A 25,924-nucleotide genomic window follows, 5' to 3' on the forward strand; every position below is an offset into this window, starting at 1 on the left:
TCTTCCTTTAGGTGTTCCGTGGCTCGGTTGGTAACGCATTTGGCTCACACTGAGTGGCCGTGATTCGATACTCAGGACGGGTGGAAGCGTAGACCATGTTTCTTTACACCTGCTTCCCCTGTTCAGTTGGCAGTTAGTTACCTGAGTGTTAGTCACCTTACATCTGCTGTCACTGTTCACCTAACAGTCAGTTACCCGAGTGTTAGTCGACTGTTGTGGGTGGCATCCTGTGGGTGGGGGTGTGGGGGTAGTATATCACAGATGAGAGCTGGACTTGGAAATGGACTAAGGTAGTATAACATCTCTTAACCTGTAAAATTGATTTGTGTAAAAAAACAAATTGTGAGGGCTAGCTTGACCGCCGGTACCTGAGCAAGGCTCACACTTCCCAGTTCACCGGTTTGAAGTTTTATGACTCTGATCGCGGGTTCTAACCCCGCCTGTGGTATGGTTTCCTCATCCCCCATCCTCCCCGTTAAGCTCAGCTATCAACCTTATTACTGAGAAAGTGAGCGAAGGGAGTCAGGTTTCATATTTTTGTCTTTATTTTGCCCCGAAGAGCGAGTTTCCTGTGTCACTCCATTCGCCCTGTGAGTGACCTAACTAGCAAAAAATATTTTAGCCCAAACTGCTGACAGATTTGCAATTTGGACGCCATCCAGTTGTCGCCAAATGGTCCAAGTCGGACCGAAACGTAGTCAAAAGCTCCTTTCTCTATGTCCTATATGTGTACTGTTTTCACTAATTTAGCAAATTATCATGAACAAACTTGAAGCAAATTGCGCGTCTTTATCTGTAAAATGCTACGAATCTTTAAGTTGCAACATGTTTATGTGCAGGAGAGATCAACTACCTGACTTCCCTCTGAGATACTGAGAAAGAGAGGAGAGAGAATACGTGCTTGTCCGTGTGTCTGTCCTGGGGGGAGGAGAGAGAGAGAGAGAGATATGAATAATGCGCCCATGTTTGTGTTTGGTTTTAACTGTTGTGTGTTTGAATAATAAAAATCATTCATATATATATATATATATATAATATATATATATATATATATATATATATATATATATATATATATATATATATATATATATATATATATATATATGGTCAGATATACACTGGTGGAAAAGGTTAACTCTTTAAAAATGTGCAAAAATTCATTAATGCTTTCTGCAGCTCCCACCAGCAGCTATATATACATGGCTTGCTGGAGCTTCTCCACGCCTCCACCTGTGTGTGGGACGAGACGCAGGTAAGAAACACAGGATGAAGGGCTGGACGTGGAATTTGTAGTGATCATCAATTGCGATCTATCTATGTTTTTAAAGCCTGCAGCTCACAGTCATCCAACCAGGTGGTGTGCCTAGTCACACACACACACACATATATATATATATATATATATATATATATATATATATATATATATATATATATATTATATATATATATATATATATATATATATATATATATATATACAAACATTATCTCTGTCCATAGTAAGATTCGAACCTGAACAATCTGCACCAAAGTACGCAGTACTCCAGCCACACAGCCAGATCTGGGATCTGGTGAATATGACGAGAGGTACTTTCTGTCAAAGAAACACAAGCAGTGTGAAGATGATGACAGGTACTTACTGTCGAAAAAAACACAACAAAGAGAGTGGTACTTACTGTCAAAGGGCTTGTCGACCTTGTTATCCGGCATGACGAGGGGGCTAGGAGAGCTGGACTTGCGTGGGGTGCGTGAGCGTATGGTGTCGCTTGCGTGAGAGCCCGTGTCCGCCACGATGTTGAAGTTAAAGAAATCCTTGCTGTGATCCCGGGAGTCCTTCTTGATTCCTGGGAACTCCTTGCTGCGGCTGCGCTCACTGCCCGACGACTCCTTCTGCGGCAGTGGCGTACTGAAGTTCAATGTGGTTACAGACCCACCACCTCCTCCGCCGCCACCTCCGCCTGACTGGATTACTGCGGGCGTGTGGGGGGCGGGCGTGTGTGGGGGGGGCGGTATGGGCGTGAGAGGGGGCACTGGCTGCAGGGGTAAGGCAGAGGAACCGTTGATGGGTCGAAACACTGTGCCCACCACCTCAGGTGGGGTCGCTGGGCCCTTCTTGCCTGCAAATACACAAGACAAAAAACAAATTAACATTCGTTATTTTAATACATCAGAAAAAATCAATTATTATTTATGACTGTTCACCGCCGGCCCTTCTTGCCCACAACTCTCACAACAAAGAAGTCAATAAAGTCAAATATATATATCGTAGAATAGGTTTTGAAACAACGTTTCGCCCATTTTAGAACTGTTAAAAACGTTGTCCCACCGAAACTTCGTTCTGCTACGTGTCTGGCATGTCTTCTTTACCGTCAACGACTGGTTGGTTAATGGGAGTTTGAAGGGTGTCAATTACACGGGGGTTATTAAGGCTGCAAGACACCTCTCTACCACCTGTCACAATACAGTCAATTATCTTACAAAGCTCCTCCATACAGGGCAAGTTTTAGTATGTTATGTAAAAGGACACAAGTGCAGCTAGTGTGGCATTTTATTGAGGCAACGTTTCGCTCTCCAGGAGCTCTTGACAAAGTTCCTGGAGAGCGAAACGTTACCACAATAAAATGTTAAATTAGTTGAACGTGTCCTTTTACCGAACATATTGTCGGTAATTCTACCTTTGAAGTTTGGAAATAAATGGTATAAAATACCGACACAATGGAAATATAAACACAAATGCAGTATAATGTGATCCTTTATTGACAACGTTTCACCCACGCAGTGGGCTTTTTCAAGTCACACACGGATCTACCTGGGGTTGGAAGGTACGGGAGTATTTATAGTTCAGAACGTTGAGGTCAGGTGAAGATTGCTGCATCAGATGATCTACCGGGTGGGGTTGTAGAGTCTTGGGTAGCTAGGCGGGGATATTGGACAAGTTGTGAGTAGACCTTCTGCAGTGTTCTATGTTCTTATGTGGGATAGCGATGAAGAAGTTTCTTGGCGAGTGGTTCAGCTATGTTATAGAAGCCATTGTTCTGGTTGAAATTGTTGGTTATAGAGATAAACGATGATTCCAGGATTCTTCTGTATTGAGTGTTGTCTTCTGTGGCTATAAGTCTTGAGTTTCTGTAGTTAATTAAATGGTTGTGTGAATTGCGATGTTGTACACAGGCATTCCTTGTATCGTCAGTCCTGCTTGCATATTGGTGTTCTGAAATACGTGTTTGGAGGTCTCTTGATGTTTCGCCCACGTATAATTTGTTGCAGTCATTACAAGGGATTATGTATACCCCTGCAGAGGATGGAGGCTTGTCCTGTCTACTACTGGTGATGTCCTTGATGGTCGTGGTTGTGGAGGTAGATACTTGGAATGATGTTTTGGCAAAGATGTTGGAAACATGTTTGGCAATGGAGTTGGTGGGAAGGACTATGTATCTCTTCTCGGCAGTGTCTTCTCTGGGTGTGTTGAAGATGTTTAATGCTCGCCGTCTGCAGTCTCTGATGAAGTGACGAGGATAGTGGAGTTTGGAAAATACTTGTTCAATTATAGTGCATTCTTCCTCAAGGAACTCGTTGCTGCAGATTCTGAGTGCACGCAGGAAGAAGCCTATAATTACACCAAGACAAGCTCAACCAGGTCGAGCCTTCAATCCAATTCACACTTGAAGAAGAAGTCGACAACACTCTTCCTTTTCTTGATGTTCTACTCTGCAAAGCTGACCACGAACTTCGTTTTAAAGTCTATCGAAAACCCACCAACCAAAACGATCTTCTCCACTTCTACTCTCACCACGACACCAAAACCAAACGTGGTGTAATTATAGGCTTCTTCCTGCGTGCACTCAGAATCTGCAGCAACGAGTTCCTTGAGGAAGAATGCACTATAATTGAACAAGTATTTTCCAAACTCCACTATCCTCGTCACTTCATCAGAGACTGCAGACGGCGAGCATTAAACATCTTCAACACACCCAGAGAAGACACTGCCGAGAAGAGATACATAGTCCTTCCCACCAACTCCATTGCCAAACATGTTTCCAACATCTTTGCCAAAACATCATTCCAAGTATCTACCTCCACAACCACGACCATCAAGGACATCACCAGTAGTAGACAGGACAAGCCTCCATCCTCTGCAGGGGTATACATAATCCCTTGTAATGACTGCAACAAATTATACGTGGGCGAAACATCAAGAGACCTCCAAACACGTATTTCAGAACACCAATATGCAAGCAGGACTGACGATACAAGGAATGCCTGTGTACAACATCGCAATTCACACAACCATTTAATTAACTACAGAAACTCAAGACTTATAGCCACAGAAGACAACACTCAATACAGAAGAATCCTGGAATCATCGTTTATCTCTATAACCAACAATTTCAACCAGAACAATGGCTTCTATAACATAGCTGAACCACTCGCCAAGAAACTTCTTCATCGCTATCCCACATAAGAACATAGAACACTGCAGAAGGTCTACTCACAACTTGTCCAATATCCCCGCCTAGCTACCCAAGACTCTACAACCCCACCCGGTAGATCATCTGATGCAGCAATCTTCACCTGACCTCAACGTTCTGAACTATAAATACTCCCGTACCTTCCAACCCCAGGTAGATCCGTGTGTGACTTGAAAAAGCCCACTGCGTGGGTGAAACGTTGTCAATAAAGGATCACATTATACTGCATTTGTGTTTATATTTCCATGACTTACATACTTCATGCTGTTCACGAATTTATTTATTTATATAATGTTTACAAAGCTCAAAAATAAATATTGCCATATTAATTAAGTTTGGTTCTGGATTTATGTCTTGAATAATTTATATATATATATATATATATATATATATATATATATATATATATATATATATATATATATATATATGCAAAACTGTCACGTCGGTAATTGATCTCTAGGCCTTTCGTGTTGTAATCAACACATCAGGAGCTTGCAATGATGCAGAAAAGAGATGGTGGTCAAAGCATTTACGGTCACAGTGCAAGGACGTTCCCTGTGACCGTATTTGCTTGTACCTCCTCTTTTCTGCTTTAACACAAGCTCCTGATGTGTTGATTGCAACATGAAAGGCCTAGAGCTATCATTCAACTCACCCCGTCGTGCCGAATAGGTAAAACTTACGATTTTCGCTTAAATAGCAACGCTCTTCTTGCCGAATAAAGCAAGCGAATATTTGTGTATGTAATAATTTCGCAAAAATCATTCTGAACCTAACGAAAAAAAAAAATTCACTGTGTTTGTCTATTAAATTATTGTAAACTTGTCTAAAATATATTTAGTTGGATTAGGTTAAATTAAACTGCGGTTGTTCTAATAAGGTTAGGTAAGTTTTCTAAGGTTCTTTTGGTACAAAATTATTAATTTTTACATTAACATAAATGAAAAAAATTATCTTTAAACAAGATTTTTTTTTAGAAAGAACTTAATTTTAAATGAGTTCTTGCTAATTGACCAATTTTACTTATTCGGCACGACATATATATCTTACTAGCTTACGTATTGGGAAGCGATGTTGGTAGTGGTGCAGAGGGCTGCAACAGGTGTTGGTAAGTTGCTATAAAGAGCTTTTATGATGCTTGTGAGGCTCAAGTAATGGTTCGGAGGACGGAAATAGGGAATAATTTATCGTATAAATGGGTGCGTGTCGCGGCCAGCACCAGCCTGTTTGATCCAACAAAACAGTCTGGCCTGAATCCCGTCTTCGAGAGTAGAGAGCTCAAAACAAGTCACAGATAAATGTGTGATGTCTCAGTAGTTACTGAAAGTGTTGTAGAAGAGGTTGTAAAAGATGCCATTACTGGAGTGTGAGCGAGAAGTGTACTCTTTAAGCTGCTGTAAAATGAGTCTTTATAGTGGTTCTTTATAGATAATAATATAGTGTGGCATGCTAAGAGTTCGTTACATTTTATTTGGTGTATGCTACACACCCATATAGGCATGTCCTCCCGACCAGCGAACCAGGTGCTAAAGGGACTCCCTCGTTATGCTAGAACCTTGGTTGAACCAACCAATCACAAGGAAGCCCATCAAAGTTGTGGAGCGATGTTAGACACTCGTGAATCAACATTGGCAGACTTATCTCCAAGTCTGGTCGAAGACGGTTCTCACCGTGTCTCTTGCTTGCAAAATTGTCTTTCTGTGCATATTCTCTTAAATGTTGTGCATGTTATTGCTTGCTGTTTGGTGATGGAAATATACAAGTATTTACCCTCTGCTGTCTTTTGCTTGTTCCTCGCTTCTACCATGGTTATCGTGCTACAACCAGTGTGCAGGCCACTAGACTACACCTGTGTTCGTAATATAGAGTGGTCACAGTGGCACTTTGTAGATGACACAACATTAATCTTGGCAGATCCAGACGAAGTTGGTGAAGTAGCTTGAAAGGATAAGTAAAAGAAGGAAGTTGAAAATGAGGAATAAACGTACTGTGGTGTTAACAGTAGTAGTTAGTGATCTTGCAGGCCACTTGAAGACGTACTGTGGTGTTAACAACAGTAGTTAGTGATCTTGCAGGCCACTTGAAGACGTCCATGACCGCTCTGAATCTTATTTAAGGTATATGCACAGAGTGATGAAAATATTTGTATTTGGTTTATAAGAGAAAGGGCAAGTATGGAGAGTGGAAGGATTGTTTTAGGATAAAACAGTGAAAAACGCTTTCAGTAGACAGGAAGAGTGGGAACACAAAAAAGGTCAAATGACTTGACCACTTTGAACGGGTTTTAAAGGAGGTGGTTTTTGTCACAGTGAGAAGCATGGACTAGTGGCTCAGACAGATATATAGCAATTGAAAGAGTGTAGGTTAGATTGTAAGAAATATAAAGGAAGTGGATGTATTTAAATACCCGGGAGTGTAAGTGTCAGTATATGAGGCTATGAAAGATGTAGTAAATCACAGACTTGATGAGAGAGAAAGCCTACTTAAAGTGTCGCTAAATCTACAAATAGATCAAAAACGAAATGTGTCATAATACATAACTTTTGCATACATGTGAAACATGGCTATTACATGTTTTAGCAAGGAGAGAGCAGGAGGCAGTGATGTCATGTCTGAGAGCAACGTGTGGTGTGAATATTATGGAGACAGATATTTAGATTCTGCCACAAAAATGGCAAGTTTACTGTCCACCTCATATTCATCCTGTGGACGGTAGTGTGCACCTTATATCTATCCCAGGAAGGGTAGCGCAAGAACATGTATACACAAAAGACCTACGAACTAGGCCCCAGAAGGGCTAAGAGGAGTACGTCTGGATTTATATCTACAGTTCACTTATCTGTTACAAGAAAATTTTGTAAATTTGCTTAATATATCTGGTATTTTATTTTCATTAATAAAATATCGAGACATATGAAACAGGTTATAATACTTTCTCTATATTTCTCAACAGAATATGTTGGAGAGAGTGAGAGAGAGAAAATTAGAAGACCCACTGATCGGACACTTCATTAAGAAAGTTATATAATTCAAAGAGTGGAGAAGAGGTGGTAGGAATGATGTAGTCGTGTAGTAATTAAAGCAGTAAGTGTATCAGACATTACATCTCTAACAGGGAAGGAAACAAGTTGCCAGATTTGAAAAAATAAAACATTTTGACCTACGAGATCATTCAGTAATTTTGGCAATATAAAATTTTGGCACAAAGCTACATTAAAATACCCAAAGTAAAACTGTGTTATAAGAGAGAGAGAGAGAGAGAGAGAGAGGAGAGAGAGAGAGAGAGAGAGAGAGAGAGAGAAAATGTTATAAATAGAGATGAAAATGTAGGAAAGTAGTGTAGAGAAGAAGGAGAGAGAGAGAGAGAGAGAGAGAGAGAAGAGAGAGAGAGAGAGAAGAGAGGAGAAGAGAGAGAGAGAGAGAGAGAGAGAGAGAGGAGAGAGAGAGAGAGGAGAGAGAGGAGAGAGAGAGAGAGAGAGAGGAGAGAGAGAGAGAGAGAGAGAGAGAGAGAGAGAGAGAGAGAGGGAGAGAGAGAGAGAGAGAGAGAGAGAGAGAGAGAGAGAGGGAGAGAGAGAGAGAGAGAGAGAGAGAGAGAGAGAGGAGAGAGAGAGGAGAGAGAGAGAGAGAGAGAGAGAGAGAGAGAGAAGAGAGAGAGAGAGAGAGGAGAGAGAGAGAGAGAGAGAGAGAGAGAGAGAGAGAGAGAGAGGAGAGACGAGGAAGAGAGAGGAGAGAGAGAGAGAGAGAGAGAGAGAGAGAGAGAGAGAGAGAGAGAGAGAGAGAGAGAGAGAGAGAGAGAGAGAGAGAGAGAGAGAGATTTATGGCTATACCAACTGTGACTGCCACAAGTTAGAAATGTTCGCATTACAAACAACACAACCAATATAAGGAGAACAAAATTAGCCACAGTCCAAGCAAATGACTTCAAGTTATACAACAGCATCATCAACGGAAACGGCAGTATCAATGGAGGCATCTGTAGCATCAACGGAGGCGCCAACGGCAGCATGAATGGAGGCATCAGTGACAGCATCAACAGAAGCGTCAGCTAGGGTGACATCAGGCCACTAACTGCAGTCCATTATATGGCCATAATCCGCTATGAGTAAATTTTAACGAAAAGGTAAGTATCTCCATCAGTTAGGCCGAAAGAGGTGCCGAGTCAAAGCGGCTCAAACCTCACTACCACCACGGTAATATAACTGAGCGCTCGCTTCTCTGGTAGGGGAGGAGAACACAGGAGGGGACTAAAGGGTGGGTAAAGGGGAACACAGGGGGTGAGCAAAGGGGTGGAGGGGATCACCGGTGCACTCAAAAATAGCTTCCCTACACACCGTGTAAAAATGGGTGGCTATATATAACACAGAGTTATAAATGCTGCGGGAATATCTACACAGGTCGTGCAGGCTTTGTCCTCAAGAGTATATTTGGCAGCCCGTTGAGGCCTTGTCATCTGTAGTGAGGCGGAGAGGTGGGCGTGCATGTGGAAGAACGTGGGGGTACGTGTGCACGTGGGGTGCGTGTGCACGTGGGGTGCGTGTACACGTGAGGGTGCGTGTACACGTGGGGATGTGTGTACACGTGAGGGTGCGTATATACATGTGGGTGCGTGTCGACGTGTGACGGGAGGGGGGAAAGGCTGGGTATGAGGCAGGGCGTGGGCGTGTACGTTATGGGCATAACATGTACACAAGTATACCATACGTACATGGTTATAACACACACACATATACACTGACTTATACACAAGCATAAACATTTGCATGGGAATAACAGACATGCACGTGTAAATACACCCACTTAATACACAGGTATACAATACCTACATGGTATACCATGCGTACACATGTATAACACAGCAAAATACACACGTCTATACACATCCACCATCTACAAAAATATGTATTTGAGGTTTTGCAGTCACGTGACTAAAATCAGCTGATCTACGCTTGTCAGCCATATTGGACGTATCTGCGCGGGGACGTGTACTGACAAAGTGTTGTTGTTGTTGTTGTTGTTGTTGAGTTGCTTATATTACTCGCTACACATCCAGTACGGCCAACTCTGTAACCCGTGAGTTGTCACAAGCCAGACTTCCATAAAGAAAGGTGGGTCCCATAGCTGGAGTTCAACTGACCCGTCAACAAACTAGCTATACACCTTGTAAATATATTGTACAGCTGACCCACTGTTGGTAGATCAACAATCACTGCTCTTACAATGTTGGTAGATCAACAATCACTGCTCTTACAATGTTGGTAGATCAACAATCACTGCTCTCACAATGTTGGTAGATCAACAATCACTGCTCTCACAATGTTGGTAGATCAACAATCACTGCTCTCACAATGTTGGTAGATCAACAATCACTGCTCTCACAATGTTGGCAGATCAACAATCACTGTAGTAGTTCAACAATCACTGCTCTCACAATGTTGGTAGATCAACAATCACTGCTCTCACAATGTTGGTAGATCAACAATCACTCTCAATGTTTTTAGATCAACAATCACTGCTCTCACAATGTTGGTAGATCAACAATCACTGCTCTCACAATGTTGGTAGATCAACAATCACTCTCACAATGTTGGCAGATCAAAAATCACTCTCACAATGTTGGTAGATCAACAATCACTGCTCTCACAATGTTGGTAGATCAACAATCACTCACAATGTTGGTAGATCAACAATCACTCTCACAATGTTGGTAGATCAACAATCACTCTCACAATGTTGGTAGATCAATAATCACTGCTCTCACAATGTTGGTGGATCAACAATCACTGCTCTCGCAATGTTGGTAGTTCAACAATCACTGCTCTCGCAATGTTGGTAGTCCAACAATCACTCTCACAATGTTGGTAGATCAATAATCATTGTTCTCACAATGTTGGTAGATCAACAATCACTGCTCTCGCAATGTTGGTAGTTCAACAATCACTCTCACAATGTTGGTAGATCAATCATTGCTCTCACAATGTTGGTAGATCAACAATCACTGCTCTCACAATGTTGGTAGATCAATAATCACTGCTCTCACAATGTTGGTAGATCAATCACTGCTCTCACAATGTTGGTAGATCAACAATCACTGCTCTTACAATGTTGGTAGATCAACAATCACTGCTCTTACAATGTTGGTAGATCAACAATCATCACAATGTTGGTGATCAATCTCTCACAATGTTGGTAGATCAACAATCACTGCTCTTACAATGTTGGTAGATCAACACTCTCACAATGTTGGTGATCAATCTCTTACAATGTTGGTAGGTCAACAATCACTGCTCTTACAATGTTGGTAGATCAATAATTATCAACAATCACTGCTCTTACAATGTTGGTAGATCAACAATCACTGCTCTTACAATGTTGGTAGATCAACAATCACTGCTCTTACAATGTTGGTAGATCAACAATCACTGCTCTTACAATGTTGGTAGATCAACAATCACTGCTCTTACAATGTTGGTAGATCAACAATCACTGCTCTTACAATGTTGGTAGATCAACAATCACTGCTCTTACAATGTTGGTACATCAACAATCACTGCTCTTACAATGTTGATAGATCAACAATCACTGCTCTCACAATGCTGGTAGTTCAACAATCACAGTTCTCACAATGTTGATAGATCAACAATCACTACTCTTACAATTTTTCAAGAAGCCTTCTTCCTTATAATCACCTAAAATTTACTTCCCATCGCACGAATAATGCCCAATCCAATTACATAAAAAAATCTCATTTAATTCCACAAGACCTCTTCCAATTTCCCATAAAAACTCCACCTAACAATTCTGCAAGTTATATCCCCCAACCCAACCTTTTTTTCCTTCCAATCCAGTCAAAATCTTTCCCAGGATTAGGAATCTTCTTCCTGATCCATCCAAGCATCCTCTTCCTGATCAATCCAGAACAGGCTCTTCCTGATCAATCCAGAACAGGCTCTTCCTGTTCCATCCAGAACAGGCTCTTCCTGATCCATCCAGAACATCCTCTTTCTGATCCATCTAGAACATCCTCTTCCTGATCCATCCAGAACATCCTCTTCCTGATCAATCCAGAGAATCCTCTTCCTGATCCATCCAGAGCATCCTCTTCCTGATCCATCCAGAGCATCCTCTTCCTGATCCATCCAGAACATCCTCTTCCTGATCCATCCAGAACATCCTCTTCCTGATCAATCCAGAGAATCCTCTTCCTGATCCATCCAGAGCATCCTCTTCCTGATCAATCCAGAGAATCCTCTTCCTGATCCATCCAGAGAATCCTCTTCCTAATCCATCCAGAGCATCCTCTTCCTGATCCATCCAGAGCATCCTCTTCCTGATCCATCCAGAGCACCATCTTCCTGATCCACCCATCTTCCATTCTTTCTGCTACTACTACTACTACTACTACTACTATTACCACCTCGCAGCTTACCACCTGACTCCTGCCACTATATATATTCGTTATTAGTTATCTCTTTATCAGGACTGAAGAAGTCACTTGTAGAGAAATGTTTCCTCTAATAAATGTTCTTAACTGTATATAAGTATCTCTTTCCACATTCACACTAACTTAGTCAACTGAAAGAGCTTTATTTGAAACTGTGATATTAAAGAATTCATTTACGTAAGCCAAGAATTTGCATAACTATTCCTGTAAATGGTATGGTGACACCAAGAACCTGTGGATAAGAACACTGTCTATAGTTCAGGATGTTTATAGCCCGTATAGAGCCAGTAAAGCATTTAATTACTGTGATTGCATTAGTCTTAAATATGTACTCAGTGGAGTGGAGAAGAGATGCATAATAATATATACCTGGAAAGTACTCCAGGGCTTGGTCCTAAACTGTACACTGCCATAACAACATTCTGGAGTGAGAGATATGGGATGAAGTGCAAAATAAACCCAGTGAAAAACAGGGGTGAGGTGGGCACAATAAGGAAACACTGTATCAAAATCTGTAGCCCCAGATTATTTAACACATTACCAGAAGATATCAGAAACACTGCTGGAACAAGTGTGGAAGTCTTCAAGAGGAAACTGGACGTGTATCTCCACCGGGTGCCAGATCAACCAGGCTGTGATGGATATGTAGGGCAGCAGACCAGCAGCAGCAACAACCTGGTTGACCAGCCTAGCATCATACGAGCCTGGCCCATGATCGGGTTCCGGGAATAGAAAAACTCTCAAAACTCATCAAAGGTATAGCAAAGGTATTTCGCCACAAGTGACTATCAGGTTAGGTAAGATTTGTTAGGAAATAGGACAAGTGTTTCCTGACGCGTTTTTTAGTTATATGATGACCCGCAGCTGGAGGTTTTGGTCATCTGACCGAGGCCTTCTACTGGCTTTCTAGCCCACTCCGTTAAAAATTAGGATTACGATATTTGACTCTCAGTCCTGATGAAGCCACTCGTGGCGAAATGTTTTCTTCAATGTCCTAAACCGCACCCAAATATCCCTATCCACTTTCCTGACTGTACTTCATGGCTGTAAAGTTTCGGATGATCCATGTGTAATATACGCTACTAACTTGATCACTTTGTTTACACTACTTAAAGAACAATAAGGCATAAAACAGTGACTGGAACAATACACAGATAACCCGCACACACGAGAGACAAGCTTACAACTTTGTAAATGGTCCAAGTCGGACGAAACGTTGTCATAAGCGTTTAAAAGGGAATTGTTTAAAAGGGAATTGATATTACTATAAGTTAGCTTGCCTTGTCTTCTCCACGGAGGTAACACGTAATTTGCATATAGCAAACCCAAAACTGTCTGTGTAAACATTTAAAACCTCTCTTATTGGGTTTATCTTTCAACCTCTCCCTCATTACTAATGGCCTTGCAATTCCTTTCTTGTTCATCCCCGCTACACTTGGTGTGTCGCCTACGGAATGCCACCATAAACAACCTGGTGAATCACAAAAAGCAGACACATGGTATGTGCTCACATTGGCTTCAGGGTATTTCCGCTTGTGGGCCCATGTCTGCACCAGACCTTCAGTTTGTCAAATTATTACGAGTGGCCAAGGTAAAAACCTCGCAGCGATCTGTCCCAGCCATTACATTGGTGAAAAAAAAAGACTGAAGAAGCTTGTCCACAGGTGAAACATCTCAATAAAATTCCTCTCTGAAATTATGTCTCATTTTCAAGACTTGTTGGTTCTGTGTCACTTATCTCCCAAGATTACACTTGATTACCTTCTGTGTCTGCTGGAGCACAGTTCTGTAAATACGCTATTTTAGCTTAAGTTAACTTAAATGTCAAATAACTAAATTTAACTCATATCATAAATTAACATAAATTTAAGAGGCAAGACTTCAGCTGCGAGTGAATATAACCTGGGTCTGTGTCAAGCATTATAAATAGTATTAGGAGGGAGGTAAATAATGAATGTGAATGTCAGAGGAATGAACGGGGAGAGGGGGACGTGGTGGGGGAAGGTAGACGTGGGGGGAAGGGGTAACGTGGAGGGAAGGAGAGATGTGGGTGGCAGGGGGTGTGTTCCACGTCACGGTATCCTGACAAGCGTCACCAGTAGTGACATTTAATAACAAGCAATAGTGTTATGACTGACGTTCAGGCTTCCCTTTGTTCTTCATCCTTCCTCATCCTCATCCTCCTATGCTCCTCCTTATCCTCATCCTCCTCCTCTCCTCCTCATCCTCCTCTTCCATTCCCTGTTTCTTCTACCTCCCATACACTTTTTCCCACCTCCTCCATTTCCCCTCTCTCTCTTCTCCCTTCTGTATATATTCTTCTCTTATCATTCTCTTGTTTTCCTTCATATTAGGATTTGTAAATACATCCGAAACGTTAAAATTTAGTAGAAATGTTGCTGTAATTACACACACCTGTTACAATGACCGCCGTTAGTGGATCATGTTATCTATTAACATGTTATCTATTGCCATAACATGTTATCTATTACCATGTTTCTATTACTATGTTATCTATTACCATGTTATCTATTACCATGCTTCTATTAAGCATATAGGTGAACAGTATTTAGATAAGAGTAAAGAGGTTTTTGTTGAATTTATGGATTTGAAAAAGGCGTAAGATAAGGTGGAGAGGAGAGCAATGTGGCAGATATTGCAAATGTATGGAATAGGTGGTAGATTACTGCAAACTGTTAACAGTTTTTACGAGGATAGTGAGGCTCATGTTAGAGTATGTGGGAAAGAGGGAAATTATTTCCCAGTAAAAGTAGGTCTTAGACAGGGATGTGATGTCACCATGGTTGTTCAATATATTTTATAGATGGGGTTGTAAGATAAGTGAATGCTCGGGTGTTGGCAAGAGGTGTGGGATTAAGAGATAAAGAATCTAACACAAAGTGGAAAGTGTCAGTTGCTTTTTGCTGATGATACTGTGCTTTTGGAAGATTCTGAATATAAGTCGCACAGGTTGGTGGATGAGTTTGGTAGGGTATGTAAAAGAAGAAAGTGAATATAGGAAAGAGTAAAGTGATAAGGATAACAAAAAAAATAAGTAACGAAAGAGTGGATTTCAGATTGGAAGGAGAGAGTATGAGGAGGTGAATGTATTCAGATATTTGGGAGTGGACGTGTCAGCAGATGTATCTATGAAAGATGAGGTGAATCATAGAATTGATAAGGAAAAAAAATGAGTGGAGCACTGAGGAGTCTGTGGAGATAAAGAACGTTATCCATGGAAGCAAAGAGAAGAATGTATGAGAGTATAGTGGTACCAACGCTCTTATATGGTTTTGAAGCATAGGTGGTGAATGTTGTAACAAGAAAAAGGCTAGAAGCAGTGGAGATCGTGTCTAAGAGCAATGTACGGTGTGAATATAATGCAGAGAATCCATAACTTGGAGATTTTTGATGTGCAGAGGACAGAGGAAGGGTTGTTGAGGTAGTTTGGACACTTAAAGATGGAACAAAATAGAATAACTTGGAGGGCAGTGGAAGACGGCGTAAGGGGTCAGCCTAGGAAAGGTTGAAGAGAGGTTTTGTGTGAGAAGGGATTAGACCTCCAGCAAGTGTGCGTGAGCGTGTTAGAAGCGAGTGGAGACAAATGGTTGTTATAACTTGAGGTGCTGTTGGAATCCCTGAAAGGGACTGAGTGCTGGAGGTGAGATATACAGTGCCTGCACTCTGAATGAGGGGTGTTAATGTTACAGATTTATTTTAACTGTAGTGTAGGTGCACCTCTGGCAAGACAGTGATGGCGTGGATGGTGATAATGTTTCTTCTTTTTCGGGTCACTCTGCCTTGGTGGGAAACGGCCGATGTGTTAATAATAATTAAATAAATATTATCATGTTTTTATTACCAATGTGCAACATATAGGTAAGCATGGTATATGTTTCGCCATTCAGTGACCCTATCAATACAAGGACATAATGTGACGGCTGTAGAAGTATATGCAAAAGACGAGGTGATCAGTCCCTCAGCCTAGGAGCTGAGGGACTGATTACCTCTAAAGCACAAGCAGAAAGACTGGTGCTTGTATACTGGCATCAGATGAGGGACGTACGGAAGACGTGTACATACCTCTATAGTCTTCACATTATATCCTTGTATTACATTGACAAAGCCACTGGATGGTGATACATCTACAAATTAAAGATACCAAGATGTTGCACATGTGTCTAATTCTTCATCTTGTCGGTATTGTATACCAGTCATGCACACCATGCCTACCCTAGTGGGTACTGTATACCAGTCATACACACCATGCCTACCCTAGTGGGTACTGTATACCAGTCATACACACCATGCCTACCCTAGTGGGTACTGTATACCAGTCATACCATGCCTACCCTAGTGGGTACTGTATACCAGTCATACACACCATGCCTACCCTAGTGGGTACTGTATACCAGTCATACACACCATGCCTACCCTAGTGGGTACTGTATACCAGTCATACACACCATGCCTACCCTAGTGGGTACTGTATACCAGTCATACACACCATGCCTACCCTAGTGGGTACTGTATACCAGTCATACACACCATGCCTACCCTAGTGGGTACTGTATACCAGTCATACACACCATGCCTACCCTAGTGGGTACTGTATACCAGTCATACACACCATGCCTACCCTAGTGGGTACTGTATACCAGTCATACACACCATGCGTACCCTAGTGGGTACTGTATACCAGTCATACACACCATGCCTACCCTAGTGGGTACTGTATACCAGTCATATACACCATGCCTACCCTAGTGGGTACTGTATACCAGTCATACACACCATGCCTACCCTAGTGGGTACTGTATACCAGTCATATACACCATGCCTACCCTAGTGGGTACTGTATACCAGTCATACACACCATGCCTACCCTAGTGGGTACTGTATACCAGTCATATACACCATGCCTACCCTAGTGGGTACTGTATACCAGTCATACACACCATGCCTACCATAGTGGGTACTGTATACCAGTCATACACACCATGCCTACCCTAGTGGGTACTGTATACCAGTCATACACACCATGCCTACCCTAGTGGGTACTGTATACTAGTCATACACACCATGCCTACCCTAGTGGGTACTGTATACCAGTCATACACACCATGCGTACCCTAGTGGGTACTGTATACCAGTCATACACACCATGCCTACCCTAGTGGGTACTGTATACCAGTCATATACACCATGCCTACCCTAGTGGGTACTGTATACCAGTCATACACACCATGCCTACCCTAGTGGGTACTGTATACCAGTCATATACACCATGCCTACCCTAGTGGGTACTGTATACCAGTCATACACACCATGCCTACCCTAGTGGGTACTGTATACCAGTCATATACACCATGCCTACCCTAGTGGGTACTGTATACCAGTCATACACACCATGCCTACCATAGTGGGTACTGTATACCACTCATACACACCATGCCTACCCTAGCGGGTACTGTATACCAGTCATATACACCATGCCTACCCTAGTGGGTACTGTATACCAGTCATATACACCATGCCTACCCTAGTGGGTACTGTATACCAGTCATACATACCATGCCTACCCTTGTGCGTACTGAATACCAGTCATATACACCATGCCTACCCTAGTGGGTACTGTATACCAGTCATATACACCATGCCTACCCTAGTGGATACTGTATACCAGTCATACACACCATGCCTACCCTAATGGGTATTGTATACCAGTCATACACACCATGCCTACCCTGGTGGGTACTGTATACCAGTCATATACACCATGCCTACCCTAGTGGGTACTGTATACCAGTCATACACACCATGCCTACCCTAGTGGGTACTGTATACCAGTCATATACACCATGCCTACCCTAGTGGGTACTGTATACCAGTCATACACACCATGCCTACCCTAGTGGGTACTGTATACCAGTCATATCACCATGCCTACCCTAGTGGGTACTGTATACCAGTCATACACACCATGCCTACCATAGTGGGTACTGTAGACCAGTCATACACACCATGCCTACCCTAGTGGGTACTGTATACCAGTCATACACACCATGCCTACCCTAGTGGGTACTGTATACTAGTCATATACACCATGCCTACCCTAGTGGGTACTGTATACCAGTCATACACACCATGCCTACCCTAGTGGGTACTGTATACCAGTCATATACACCATGCCTACCCTAGTGGGTACTGTATACCAGTCATATACACCATGCCTACCCTAGTGGGTACTGTATACCAGTCATACACACCATGCCTACCCTAGTGGGTACTGTATACCAGTCATATACACCATGCCTACCCTAGTGGGTACTGTATACCAGTCATACACACCATGCCTACCCTAGTGGGTACTGTATACCAGTCATATACACCATGCCTACCCTAGTGGGTACTGTATACCAGTCATATACACCATGCCTATCCATAGTGGGTACTGTATACCAGTCATACACACCATGCCTACCCTAGTGGGTACTGTATACCAGTCATACACACCATGCCTACCCTAGTGGGTACTGTATACTAGTCATACACACCATGCCTACCCTAGTGGGTACTGTATACCAGTCATACACACCATGCCTACCCTAGTGGGTACTGTATACCAGTCATATACACCATGCCTACCCTAGTGGGTACTGTATACCAGTCATATACAAACCATGCCTACCCTAGTGGGTACTGTATACCAGTCATATACACCATGCCTACCCTAGTGGGTACTGTATACCAGTAATATACACCATGCCTACCATAGTGGGTACTGTATACCAGTCATATACACCATGCCTACCCTAGTGGGTATTGTATACCAATCATATACACCATGCCTACCCTAGTGGGTACTGTATACCAATCATATACACCATGCCTACCCTAGTGGGTACTGTATACCAGTCATACACACCATGCCTACCCTAGTGGGTACTGTATACCAGTCATATACACCATGCCTACCCTAGTGGGTACTGTATACCAGTCATACAAACCATGCCTACCCTAGTGGGTACTGTATACCAGTCATACATACCATGCCTACCCTTGTGGGTACTGAATACCAGTCATATACACCATGCCTACCCTAGTGGGTACTGTATACCAGTCATATACACCATGCCTACCCTAGTGGATACTGTATACCAGTCATACACACCATGCCTACCCTAATGGGTATTGTATACCAGTCATACACACCATGCCTACCCTGGTGGGTACTGTATACCAGTCATATACACCATGCCTACCCTAGTGGGTACTGTATACCAGTCATACACACCATGCCTACCCTAGTGGGTACTGTATACCAGTCATACACACCATGCCTACCCTAGTGGGTACTGTATACTAGTCATATACACCATGCCTACCCTAGTGGGTACTGTATACCAGTCATACTCACCATGCCTACCCTAGTGGGTACTGCATACCAGTCATATACACCATGCCTACCCTAGTGGGTACTGTATACCAGTCATACACACCATGCCTACCCTAGTGGGTACTGTATACCAGTCATATACACCATGCCTACCCTATTGGGTACTATATACCAGTCATATACACCATGCCTACCCTAGTGGGTACTGTATACCAGTCATATACACCATGCCTACCCTATTGGGTACTGTATACCAGTCATATACACCATGCCTACCCTGGTGGGTACTGTATACCAGTAATATACACCATGTCTACCCTAGTGGGTACTGTATACCAGTCATATACACCATGCCTATCCTAGTGGGTACTGTATACCAGACATATACACCATGCCTACCCTAGTGGGTACTGTATACCAGTCATACACACAATGCTTACCCTAGTGGGTACTGTATACCAGTCATATACACCATGCCTACCCTAGTGGGTACTGTATACTAGTCATACAAACCATGCCTACCCTAGTGGGTACTGTATACCAGTCATATACACCATGCCTACCTTAGTGGGTACTGTATACCAGTCATGTATACCAGTCATACAAACCATGCCTACCCTAGTGGGTACTGTATACCAGTCATATACACCATGCCTACCCTAGTGGGTACTGTATACCAGTAATATACACCATGCCTACCATAGTGGGTACTGTATACCAGTCATATACACCATGCCTACCCTAGTGGGTATTGTATACCAATCATATACACCATGCCTACCCTAGTGGGTACTGTATACCAGTCATACACACCATGCCTACCCTAGTGGGTACTGTATACCAGTCATATACACCATGCCTACCCTAGTGGGTACTGTATACCAGTCATACAAACCATGCCTACCCTAGTGGGTACTGTATACCAGTCATACATACCATGCCTACCCTTGTGGGTACTGAATACCAGTCATATACACCATGCCTACCCTAGTGGGTACTGTATACCAGTCATATACACCATGCCTACCCTAGTGGGTACTGTATACCAGTCATACACACCATGCCTACCCTAATGGGTATTGTATACCAGTCATACACACCATGCCTACCCTGGTGGGTACTGTATACCAGTCATATACACCATGCCTACCCTAGTGGGTACTGTATACCAGTACACCATGCCTACCCCTGTATACCAGTCATACACACCACCTACCCTAGTGGGTACTGTATACCCTAGTGGGTACATGTCATACTATACCTAGTCATACAAACCATGCCTACCCTAGTGGGTACTGTACTATATACCAGTCATATACACCATACCCAGTCAGTATATACACCATGCCTACCCTAGTGGGTACTGTATACCAGTAATATACACCATGCCTACCATAGTGGGTACTGTATACCAGTCATATACACCATGCCTACCCTAGTGGGTATATGTATACCACTGTATCATATACACCATGCCTACCCTAGTGGGTACTGTATACCAGTCATACACACCATGCCTACCCTAGTGGGTACTGTATACCAGTCATATACACCATGCCTACCCTAGTGGGTACTGTATACTAGTCATACAAACCATGCCTACCCTAGTGGGTACTGTATACCAGTCATATACACCATGCCTACCTTAGTGGGTACTGTATACCAGTCATGTATACCAGTCATACAAACCATGCCTACCCTAGTGGGTACTGTATACCAGTCATATACACCATGCCTACCCTAGTGGGTACTGTATACCAGTAATATACACCATGCCTACCATAGTGGGTACTGTATCCCAGTCATATACACCATGCCTACCCTAGTGGGTATTGTATACCAGTCATACAAACCATGCCTACCCTAGTGGGTACTGTATACCAGTCATACACACCATGCCTACCCTAGTGGGTACTGTATACCAGTCATATACACCATGCCTACCCTAGTAGGTACTGTATACCAGTCATATACACCATGCCTACCCTTGTGGGTACTGTATACCAGTCATATACACCATGCCTACCCTAGTGGGTACTGTATACCAGTCATATACATCATGCCTACCCTAGTGGGTACTGTATACCAGTCATATACACCATGCCTACCCTAGTGGGTACTGTATACCAGCCATATACACCATGCCTACCCTAGTGGGTACTGTATACCAGTCATATACACCATGCCTACCCTAGTGGGTACTGTATACCAGTCATATACACCATGCCTACCCTAGTGGGTACTGTATACCAGTCATATACACCATGCCTACCCTAGTGGGTACTGTATACCAGTCATATACACCATGCCTACCCTAGTAGGTACTGTATACCAGTCATATACACCATGCCTACGTGGGTACTGTATACCAGTCATATACACCATGCCTACCCTCGTGGGTACTGTATACCAGTCATATACACCATGCCTACCCTAGTGGGTACTGTATACCAGTCATATACACCATGTCTACCCTAGTGGGTACTGTATACCAGTCATATACACCATGCCTACCCTAGTGGGTACTGTATACCAGTCACATACACCATGTCTACCCTAGTGGGTACTGTATACCAGTCATATACACCATGCCTACCCTAGTGGGTACTGTATACCAGCCATATACACCACGTCTACCCTAGTGGGTACTGTATACCAGTCATATACACCATGCCTACCCTAGTGGGTACTGTATACCAGCCATATACACCACGTCTATCCTAGTGGGTACCTTTGAGTTACACTGCATTGCTGGGTAACCCAATGATGATTTATTTTATCTTATAACCCAATTCGTAGACGCCAGCTCTAGGATTATTTAACTCTGGGTTATTGTAACCCAGGATAATTTAACAAAGCCAAGTAGTACGGCTTATTTCAACTAACGTCGTTTCCTGGGATGTCACACACACACACACACGCCAGTCTCTATTCCAAGGTACCTATTTACCACTAGGTGAAGAGGGGCAGCAGACGTAAGAAGACCTGCACCTATGTCTCGACCCAGCCGGTCGAGACATAGTTGAGAGCAAAACATTTTACCAAGGAATCACGGTACCAAAGTAATATGGAGTTCTGTCAGATCAAGTAACAGGTCTGGTAACTTGTTGCTTGCGTAGGGTCGGAGCAAAGGGGTTGCTGGGGGTGGTGCACTGGAGGTGGTGTCGGGAGTAAGCTTATTTAGGTACAGGTACACATATGTACAATTATTATACATGATGGATATGAGGTGCACAATAAACTAGCCACTACCAGTGAAAATTGCCTAGGATAACCCCAAAAAAAAAAGTCAAAGTGATGTATTTCCACAGGGAGAAGGAGAAAGTGGGAGGGATATGATGTTAGGGGGGTATGGGAGATGTTATTAGAGTGTTGAGCACGGGAAGTGGTGAAGTGATGGAGGTAGTAGGGGGAGAGAGAAAAGAAGGGAAGGAGGGTGGTGGTGGTGGTGGTGGTGGTGGAGGAGAAGGGAAGCAATAATGCAGGAGAGTAGGTAAGTACACCCAGGAGACGAACCACCCACACTCCCACTCTACCAGATGAGAACCAGGACAAACTACGTCAATCTCTAGACAACAGCGCCGACTAACAACACAACTGGGACATCTCCCCGCACACACACCGTTCAACTAACCTCTTGAGCATATTTTTAGCTCCTTTCAACAAGTTACTTGCACTGGTTTCACAGTCTGGAATACCATGTATAATGATACGGAATTATTATTATCCTGGGGAGGAGCGAAGGACACCAGTGGAAATAAGTCAATTGACGTTTTTTTGAGTTACCTAGGTAACTTACACATTGGAAATAAGTCACTGTGACTTTTGAATTTCCAGGTAACTTACACATACGTTACTATGTATGATAATTTGTGTAACTGTATTAATGTATACCTGTACCTAAATAAACTTACATGACTATACTGAGAAGTTTTATTTACGCTGGAGGCCCTAGGGTCCTCTTCCCCAGGATGCGACACAGCAGTCGGCTATTACCCAGATACCTCTTTACTGCTCATTTCAAAGCACAGCCTCATCTAGGTATATACAGACACTATACATATACTGGCTCCCTTCCATTCAACATACACCTCTCAGTATATACACTGAGGGACATACACCTCTCAGTATATACACTGAGGGACATACACCTCTCAGTATATATACTGAGGGACATACACCTCTCAGTATATATACTGAGGGACATACACCTCTCAGTATATATACTGAGGGACATACACCTCTCAGTATATATACTGAGGGACATACACCTCTCAGTATATACACTGAGGGACATACACCTCTCAGTATATATACTGAGGGACATACACCTCTCAGTATATATACTGAGGGACATACACCTCTCAGTATATATACTGAGGGACATACACCTCTCAGTATATATACTGAGGGACATACACCTCTCAGTATATATACTGAGGGACATACACCTCTCAGTATATATACTGAGGGACATACACCTCTCAGTATATATACTGAGGGACATACACCTCTCAGCATATACACTGAGGGACATACACCTCTCAGTATATATACTGAGGGACATACACCTCAGTGTTCTTCCTGTGTTTGGCTTTTTTTTTTTAATTTGCTTATTTCTGGTCAAATATACATTTTTTATAGGCCGATACAATAGTAAGGTAATGTAACCCAACCCATCTTAACCTAAATTAACTTAACCCAATTTACAATAAACAAATATCCACTAAAGAAGCAACACGAAGCGTTGAGAAATTAACGTTGAGAACCACGTCCAGAAACGGACACAAGATGACACCCACAACAAATAACTTACACCCAAGTACTTGTTTACTGTTAGATAAACACGGACAGCAAGTGTCAGGGGAGTTAGGCAGACGTCTCCACCCATCCCATGATTTAAACCGGGTTCTTCGAGTGTGAGCCACCAGTTTCTGTAGCTAATCAGCATCCTACATCACTACAGTGTATAATATGTTACGTAAAAGACCACAGATATAACTAATGTCACGTTTAACTGTGGCAACGTTTCGCTCTCCAGGAGCTTTGTCAAGCCGGTACAACAACGCCTTGATAATAAAGCGTTGCCACAATAAAATTTCACATTAGTCGCATAAGTGGCCTTTTACCCAAGAATTTGACGGTAATTCTACCATTCCTACTACTGCACAATACCTGTTATCTCAGCGGCTATCTTAGGGACTGTGTTCAACTCTGGTGAGATCAGTCTAGGAAGTACTTCATTTTTATTACTGACAGTTTTCTCTCAGGTGTATATTACAAGTATAACACAGGTATAGCAATGATATACGTATATCGCAAGTATAGCACAGGTATATCAAATGTATATATCACAAATGTAGCACAGGTATACCAGATGAATATATCACAGGTATATCAGAGGTATATATCACAAGTATAGCACAGGTATATCAGAGGTATATATCACAAGTACAGCACAGGTATATCCGAGGTATATATCACAAGCATATCACAGATAAAGTTGTTTGTACAACTAGGTAACGTGCCGATTAGCTCTTAGTAGACGGAGGGTCGAGCCTGCGCCAAGCCTTGCACCGAATGATCCCCACGAGTTTACCGCTTCACCAAGTTCATTCATTTTTAAAACACATGCGCAATACAAGGCAGGCAGGAGCCTCCTCCCCCACACACGCACACATACATACATACATGTCCACGTACACGCACACATACACGAGACAACACGAGCTGTGTTCCAATTAATACCTCTGTCAGCTGGAATTGTTGAAATTAATCTGACTCGTCTGTCTGAGTGTCAGCCTGTACTAATATCAGCCTGTCATCCATTATATATGTCGCTCCCTCATATTATCTCAAAATAGTGTGAACTTTCATCTCTCTCTCTCTCTCTCTCTCATACACACATTTCATTACACACACACACACACACACACACATATATATATATATATATATATATATATATATATATATATATATATATATATAATGTTCAAAACAACCACTGTAAAAATGGTGAAATTCCAAGCGCTTTCGTGATTTTTCACATTATCAAGGGATTGATAACGTAATTAGAAATCTTTGATAATGTGAGAAATCACGAAAGCTTTGGAATTTCACTATTTTTTCACAGTGGTTGTTTTGCACACACACGCACACACACACACACACACACACACACACACACACACACACACACAAGGGCAAAGAAGACCGTAGACGGAGCACAATCTAGGGGGCCAGAGATTACAAACCTCGCTCAAGGAAAAGGACCTTGGGGTGAGTATAACACCGGGCACATCTGAGGCACACATCAACCAAATAACTGTGGGAGCTTACGGGCGCCTAGCAAACTCAAGAACAGTATTCCGACATCTTAATAAGGAATCGTTCAGGATTCTGTACACTGTGTACGTTAGGCCCATATTGGAGTATGCGGCACCAGTTTGGAACCCACACCTAGCCAAGCACGTAAAGAAACTAGAAAAAGTGCAAAGGTTTGCAACGAGACTGGTCCCGGAGCTAAGTGGTATGTCCTACGAGGAGAGGTTAAGAGAAATCAACCTGACGACACTGGAGGACAGGAGAGAGAGGGGGGTTATG

The 25,924-nt window shown here is 42.7% G+C and overlaps 1 protein-coding gene across 1 annotated transcript in view; it reads right to left on the reverse strand.

Moving 5' to 3' along the window:
• Positions 1 to 285: 285 nt before the first annotated feature.
• The window catches only part of LOC138855178 (uncharacterized), a 290,974-nt gene continuing 265,335 nt past the window's right edge, over positions 286 to 25,924 (reverse strand). The window contains exons 3-4 of the mRNA XM_070102918.1: positions 1,490 to 2,123; positions 286 to 310 (exon numbers count right to left, since the gene is read on the reverse strand). Of these exons, the coding sequence (XP_069959019.1) occupies positions 286 to 310; positions 1,490 to 2,123 (659 nt within the window). The remainder of the gene's footprint in view (positions 311 to 1,489; positions 2,124 to 25,924) is intronic.

Source organism: Cherax quadricarinatus, chromosome 84, assembly GCF_038502225.1.
Source record: "Cherax quadricarinatus isolate ZL_2023a chromosome 84, ASM3850222v1, whole genome shotgun sequence".
Lineage (NCBI taxonomy): Eukaryota > Metazoa > Arthropoda > Malacostraca > Decapoda > Parastacidae > Cherax > Cherax quadricarinatus.